The sequence below is a fragment of the Otolemur garnettii genome, unplaced genomic scaffold (genome assembly GCF_000181295.1).
Source record: "Otolemur garnettii isolate 467f Iridium unplaced genomic scaffold, OtoGar3 scaffold00066, whole genome shotgun sequence".
NCBI lineage: Eukaryota > Metazoa > Chordata > Mammalia > Primates > Galagidae > Otolemur > Otolemur garnettii.
Genome location: NW_003852461.1, coordinates 2077381 through 2084804, shown reverse-complemented (window position 1 = coordinate 2084804; position 7424 = coordinate 2077381). Strand labels below are relative to the sequence as shown.

Sequence of the window (7424 nt, the reverse complement as noted above, 5' to 3'; positions counted from 1 at the left end):
AGTTTGGTAGAGAGGGTTCTGTCCACTGTCACTCAGTTTGGTAGAGAGGGTTCTGTCCACTGTCACTCAGTTTGGTAGAGAGGGTTCTGTCCACTATCTGATTTATGTTATCTCTGGTTCTGGAATGCTACAGCTCTGAATCTCAGGAGTTTGAAAGCAAGCTCTCCCGGCTCTTCCCCAAGGCTCGTGTTTGTGGCTCAGCCCCCGTCCGAGCGTCCTTTTCCGCCCAGAGCCTCCCCTCTTGTGGACTTAATCTTCCAGCCCTTCTTCCACATGTGACTGTCTGAACATGGACATTCTAGTTTTTCAGTCACATCAACGGTGCTTTGCTGTATATCTTTTCCTCCTTTTTTTTTTTTTAGCTTAACATTATTTTTAAATCTATCTGATTGTTTTAATTTGGGGAGACAGCATTTGCCTTTGAAAATCCAATGGAAGCCACTCTTTACCAAACAAAAGTGCACATTTACACAAAAATGTATGAAATTTCCAGCCGGTTCAGACAGCTTGAAATGTACCCGTAGACTTCCTGTGAAACCTTGTTTTGATTCAGTGTTGATGGTCTGAAGTCTGAGTAGATGTCGCTTAGTCTGGAGCAGCAGATGCCTTGTCAGCTGTGCCGGGAGAAGCGCTGAGCCCTGTCTTGCCCTCTCCCCAGGTGATGTTTGCTCTGCGGGAGCTGACCGGCTCCCTCCTGGCACTCATGGAGATGGTGGTGTACTGCTGCTTCTGCAATGAGCACTTCTCCTTCACCATGCTGCATTTTATTAAGGTAGGAGGGAAACTGAGCCACAGCCAGAGGGCTTCTGGTTGAGGCTCTAGGAGACCATTCCTTTGCTCCTGGGCACTAGGCTTCTTGTAGTGCAGCCTAAATTGTTTTTCTAATTATACAAATGGTGTAGGCTTACCTTTATTAGTTTGTAATTACATAGATAATAATACATTACTACATTATCTTTGTGAAAAATTTAAGCATACAAATGAGGCTAAAGCCTGCTTTGACCACCACGGTCCTCCTGTCCCTTCTTCCCCACTGTACCCAGTACTGTCACATCACGTTTCCTTCTAGACCTCTGTGTGAATTGACACTACGTGTATTAGGTTCTGCCCGCGGAATTTCTGCATCCCTTCCTTCCTGTACCGGTATTTACAGTAGTGATGTTGACAGGCAGCAGGTGGTTAGTGGACTATGTGCTGTTACACTGTGCTTTGCCCTTAGCCTTTTTTATACAGACCTCCATTAGAAGTGATTAAGTTCCCCTCTTAGCTATTTACTAATGACATGACCTGGGCAATTTCCTCCTGGGCACAGTGGAAAGGAGTGTGACTTGTTTCAGAGGTTGTAAGGAGTTAGTGAGCACCTGGCACTCGGGAATAGGTTTTATTTTTTGTTTTTTTTAAACAATCTCACTATGTCACCCTCAGTAGAGTGCTGTGACATCACAGCTCACAGCAACCTCAAACTCTTGTGCTTAAGCAATTCTCTTGCCTCAGCCTCCCAACTAGCTGGGACTACAGGTGCTCGCCACAACACCATCTATTTTATTGTTGTTGTTGCCATTATCATTATTGTTTAGCAAGCCCCGCCCAGGTTCAAACCCGCCAGCCCCGGTGTATGTGGCTGGTGCCCTAAGCATGAGCTACAGGCACCGAACCCAGGAATAGGTTTATTATAATCTAACATCCTTTTCTACCTTACACAGTATGGATTTATTAAGATGCCCCAAGGAGTGTGAGTTCTATGAATGAGGCTTTTTTTCTTTTTTCTTTCTTTCTTTTTTATTTTTTGTCACCTTGGGTAGAATGCTATGGCATCATAGCTCAGCAACCTCAAACTCTTGGGCTCAAGTGATCCTCTTGCCTCACCCTCCTGAGTAGCTGGGACTACAGGCATCTGCCACAACACCTGGCTAGTTTTAGAGGTGGGGTTTCACTCCAGCTTAGGCTGGTCCCAAACTCCTGACTTTGAGCCATTCACCTGCCTCGGCCTCCCAGAGTACTGGAATTAAAGGCATGAGCTACCGCACCCAGCCATGAATGTAGCTGTCTTTACTTAATGTATCTTGACAGATTTTTCTGTTTAAAAAGCTGACTTTATGTATATATCTCATAGCATACTCACCTTAGAGCATTCTCATTTGCATTCTTTTAGTTTATACCATCATATTCTAGAAATACATAGGGTATGTACATATATAAATTTGGGTCTATTAAGTGACTTAGAATTCTTCCATCCTCTCTCCTTCCTAATTTAATTATAAAGTATTGCAGAGTGACAGCTGGAAGGACCTTAAATGTTGCTTATTTTAGTTCCCACAACTAAAGGCCCAGAGAGGGGAATGGACTTACCCAGTACTAGCCAGGTGGCTGTGGGACCAGGGCCAGGTCTCAGCATGCTGACTACCACCCCAGTGTGTATTCACTGACATGTTTATGCTTTGAAAAAAAATTTCAGAACCAACTAGAAACAGCTCCACCCCATGAGTTAAAGAATACGTTCCAACTCCTTCATGAGATACTGGTAAGTTGTAAATGTTCTGATTTGCTTGTATTCGGGTGTTGTTAGTCAGCTTCTGTGTATAAGTTAGAAATTGTATGTCCTTCTGTTTTTTTTCCATCCATTTGGTCTGCATTTATGGCGTCCTCTTTGTCAGTTGTGTGTCATGGTGTAGAGGTGAGCACAGGAACTCAGCGTGTAGTGAGGGCGCTGGACAGGTACAAAGGCGGTTCCCTGCAGAGGGCAGCCCTCCCTGTGGCCTTACCTTGGGGAAGCGCCACGCTGAGCACAGATGTCACCATGTTTAAACCTCATGGTTACCCTCAGAGACCAATTGCTAGCTGAACGGTTTATCATATCTCAGGCAACATTGATGGTATGTATACTAATAAAAATACTTTAAAGAGTCAAGAAACTGAATTGTCATCAATTGTAGGGAGCTTTCCAACTTCAAACATTTGAAGAACTGGAAAAAATCAGTTATTGTCACCAAAACCTGAGCTTTAGAGAGGTGAAGTATTTTGCCCAAGGCCAGCCTCAGCAGGTCGAAGGTCTGGTCAGTCAGGATCTGAACAGGAGACTGGCCCCCCAGAGCCTGTGCTCCCCACCTGACCCCTGGGGAGCTCAGTGAATTGTAAGTAGATGGTATGACTGGAAGGAGGAGTGGAAACTGAGGAGAGCTTGGGAAAGGAAGCCCAAGCCAGACATGGAAAAGTGCGGGTGCATGTGCTGTGTCGGGGGACGTTCTCCTGTGGGCCAGTGGGTGCTCACTGGTGTGTGGTGAGAAGCTAAGGAGAGAGCCTACACTGGGCTAGTCTCACCTTAAAGAGAGGGAGGGACTGCGTTCCCTTTCCGTCCCTAATCCTTAATGTAGGTCTTGCCATTCACTAATGGGTTTGAGGAAGAAAACACATGTACATCGTGGTTTTCATTTGTTTTCTGTTTTTCTAACCCTTGGCCTCCTTTTGGTCCTGGTGCCTTTACAAACTTGGGAAGATAATTGCTCCTCGGGGGTAGGACTGTGTGTGGTTCGTCTATTAACAACAAACCCATACAGTTTACTAGACTGTGCACAGTTCAATGCTTAGAACTAGAAATACGCCAAACGAGCCCTAGATTCAGCCCTGTGTGGCATGGCAAAAGCATTCAGCCACTTTTTGGAGCCTGTACTTCGACATGTGTTCAGGAAACAAGTTAGAGCATAAATCTCTTTCTCTTTGTGTCATTAAATATATGTCCTTACAACCCATAGAGAACTGTAAATATAATTGGTCAGAACATACAGATAGGAAATAAATGAATCCTTAAATAAATAAAATAAAATAAAATAAATGGCTCTTAATAGTTTTCATCTTAGTTTAAAATATAAGGTATGTTTGAGATAGATGGTGATGACAGAATATTTTTTGTATTGTGTTTTCTTATGTTAGAAACTAAATTAATCTCTTGAACAAAAATGCAAAGAAGTGGCTGTAACACGAGCTCCTCCTTCCGTTCACCACCATGTCTCCTTCCTGTCACAGGTCATTGAAGATCCCATCCAAGTAGAGCGAATCAAATTTGTGTTTGAGACAGAAAATGGATTACTAGGCAAGTACGCCCGGCCTGAACCAGTGTCTGCAGTAAATGTGCCGCTTACCACGTTCCGGCCGGTCCTGCCTCCTGTTGCTCGTGCTTAGATCAGCAAGTGATACGTGCGCTGTCTAGTCGGGAGACTTGAAACCCAAGGGTCTTATTGCCCTGAACACTCTGATATCTTTAGTCCATAACCTGCAGCTTGAGATCTTTTCACCAGCTCAGATAAAAGCCAGGGGTTTTCTGACTTTGTTTTTTTTTCAACAAGCAGAAGGCTGCTCTCTGGTGGAAGAAATCTTCAATTCCTCTTCTACAACCATCAGGAAAGAAAAAACTAGAACCTCAGAGTCATTTTAGATCTTGCTGTGCACTGACAGCAAGTTTAAGGCCTCCTTTTATTACAAAAAGGAGATTTCAGCTAAAAGTTTAGCCACCCTTTGGACAGTGTACTGTAGTCAGAGCAGCACCCAGAGTCTCTGAAGCTTAAAAACTATAAACTCGAGCAGTGACCAAGCATGATTTTACTTTTTTTTTTTTTAAGATAGAGTCTTACTCTGGCACCCTGTCAAGAGTTCTCTGGCATCATAGCTCACAGCAACCTCAAGTTCTTGGACTCAACCAATCCTCTTGTCTCAGTTTTTCTGTTTTTAGTAGAGATGGGTCTCACTCTTGCTAAGACTGGTCTCAAACTCCTGAGCTCCAGCAATCCGCCTGCCTCAGCCTCCCAGAGTGCTGGGATTACAGGCCTGAGCCACTGCACCTGGCAAGAACGGGATTCATCTGTTGAACTGAATGAGTATACATTTCCATTTATCAAACTAAAAGTCTTTATGACTGCTCTTCTCTTAGTAGTGTGGAGTGTAGGACAGTCTCTAGGTGAATAGTCAGCCAATATAAGTTTTCTTTCCTCTCCAGTTCTCCCAAAAGTTAAACTTTCACCACCATGTGTGGGTTTTGATCATACTTAATGTAGTATTTCTACCCATTAGAATTTGGGGATTCTATTGAGTCAGGTACCACCATGCTTTTTAGTTAAGTTGCTTCTTATCTGTTTATCAAAATTGTTTGTCAGTTTTGAGAATAAGATAGCTTGTTATTACCCGGACCCACATTCAGTTTAGTCCTTTATTATTAAAATGTCCTCTTCTCTTCCTTCAGCTTTGATGCACCACAGCAATCATGTGGACAGCAGTCGCTGCTACCAGTGTGTCAAATTTCTTGTAACTCTTGCTCAAAAGTAAGTATCAACTTAAAATGCAGGCAAGACATGGTGTTTTAATTACAAGTCAAATATGACCAGAAAAAATAATGTGCCATGTTTTGGTACCTAGAGAATCTGACAAAGGCAGGGAGTGCTTGCTTAGAAGTTACAGAAACCTACTGAAATGAGCTCAAAAAGGAAATAGAAATAGAGAGTATGAAAGAGGAGCAGATCTTATGGAATCCAAAACCAAAAAGCTAAACCACCAGGCCTGATCTAGAAACCTTCAAAGCAAGAATTCACACACCCCTCATTGGAGGTCATGTTCATTGATATAACATATCTGCTGATTCTTCCAGGCTCTACGTCAGGGGTTTTCAACCTTTTTTATCTCACAGCACACTTGAACCTATAGTTAAACTTGCACAGCACACTTAAATCATGTTGATCAAAAAAAAAAAAAAAAAGAGTGAAAAAAAGAATATGCTCATTATGCTGTGAAGTTTAAGCATGTGAATGTATTACTTATCCAAAGAAAAAAAAGAGTAAAAATTAGATATAAAGACAACTGAATTTTAAAGTGATGTGTTTCAAACTAAAAAGGTACTACAGATTTAAAAAGTATATTTGCAAAGACAGCATTTGACTAATAAAAATGTCCTCAATCACCAGGTGCCCTGCTGCTAAAGAATATTTCAAGGAAAATTCCCATCACTGGAGCTGGGCTGTACAGTGGCTACAGAAGAAGGTAATTAAATTTTGAATTTTTCCAGCTATGCCATAGGAATCAATAACAGCCAATCTTATCAGGAAGGATCTCTTCAACCTACTTTGGGGACAGACCTGAAGGCATTTTCAGACTTCAGACTTTTCTTTGGCACAGCTGATACCTGCTAGTGTGCAGTAAATTTGTGCTTTAATATGTGTATCTTAACTGTGTAGGTGAAAGATGGGGATGATTATATTAGAAGCAGCATTTGAGCAAGGTCTTAAAAGTGGAATTGAAATTTTCCATGAGTCTCCTAATGTACTAGAAGGTCTGGGTAGACTTACGTCCTATTTTGTATGTTTTTTTAGATACTAATACCTAACGGTGGAAACTTTGGGCTCACAAGGGCTTATTTGTGATCTCTGATGGCAGTTTTGACTTTTCATTTCAGATGTCAGAGCATTATTGGACACCACAGAGTAATGTCTCTAATGAAACATCAACTGGAAAAACCTTTCAGCGAACCATTTCAGCTCAGGTGAGGGTTCCTTTTCGTTTCTGTAGGTTGGAAACCCCTGCCAGGATTCTTAGTGTTTCCCAGCAGCTGGGGAAGAGAGGGATGGATTGCAGATGAGGATAAGTAGAGGAAACAATTGAGTTCTATGGATTAACAGATTCGTGTATGCTGTGCACATCTGTGCAGATACCTTTGCATAGAATAAATGGGTGCAGGCTGGTCAGGCCAATCGCAGTAGGAATAGAGTTTGAAAGGGTACCCTGGTGGCTGTGATGCAGGCCCACTTTCAGGCTCCTGGTGCCACCAGAGGTCACACCAGGTGGGGGTCTTCCTTGGTGGTCGCTGCTGCTGCTGAATGGCCCCTAACTCTTCCTTCTCCTATTGAAATCTCCTGCAGGACACATTAGCATACGCTACCGCTTTGCTGAATGAAAAGGAGCAATCAGGGAGCAGCAACGGGTCAGAGAGCAGCCCCGCCAATGAGAACGGAGAGAGGCATTTACAGCAGGTATCACAGTTTCCATAACCAAGGGAAAAAGATGCCCACCCTGCAGTATGAGTCCCAAAGGGCACCAGCTCCGCCCTCAGATCTCTGTTCTGGAGGGTTGGGGCTGCTGTGTGAAGTTGCCAGGAGGTTTGGAGGTGCCTGAGGCTACTGCTCACTCAACATGGAGACCAGGCCCCAGTGTTCCAGCTTGTTCCCTGCATCCTGCTGGATCACTGGGAAAACCCCTCTTCTGCTTCCTCCAGCCTTCCTGGAAACACGGACCCTTGAAAGGAAAGGCCTTGTGCTCCTTGCCAGGGGAGTCAAAAGATAACTTTAAACTTATTATAACACGTGTGTATCTTTTCAATACTGATCAGTGTAGTAGAAAAAGAAAAGAGGCTCGGCGCCTGTGGCTCAAGCGGCTAAGGCGCCAGCCAC

The 7424-nt window shown here is 43.4% G+C and overlaps 1 protein-coding gene across 3 annotated transcripts in view; it reads left to right on the top strand.

The window, feature by feature from the left end:
* The window catches only part of USP24 (ubiquitin specific peptidase 24), a 136933-nt gene that overhangs the window by 124771 nt on the left and 4738 nt on the right, over window positions 1–7424 (top strand). For all 3 annotated transcript variants that reach the window (XM_023515116.1, XM_003793119.3, XM_023515117.1), the window contains 7 exons: window positions 659–772; window positions 2456–2521; window positions 4021–4087; window positions 5231–5309; window positions 5946–6021; window positions 6434–6520; window positions 6897–7007. In XM_023515116.1, coding sequence (XP_023370884.1) covers window positions 659–772; window positions 2456–2521; window positions 4021–4087; window positions 5231–5309; window positions 5946–6021; window positions 6434–6520; window positions 6897–7007 — 600 coding nt within the window. The remainder of the gene's footprint in view (window positions 1–658; window positions 773–2455; window positions 2522–4020; window positions 4088–5230; window positions 5310–5945; window positions 6022–6433; window positions 6521–6896; window positions 7008–7424) is intronic.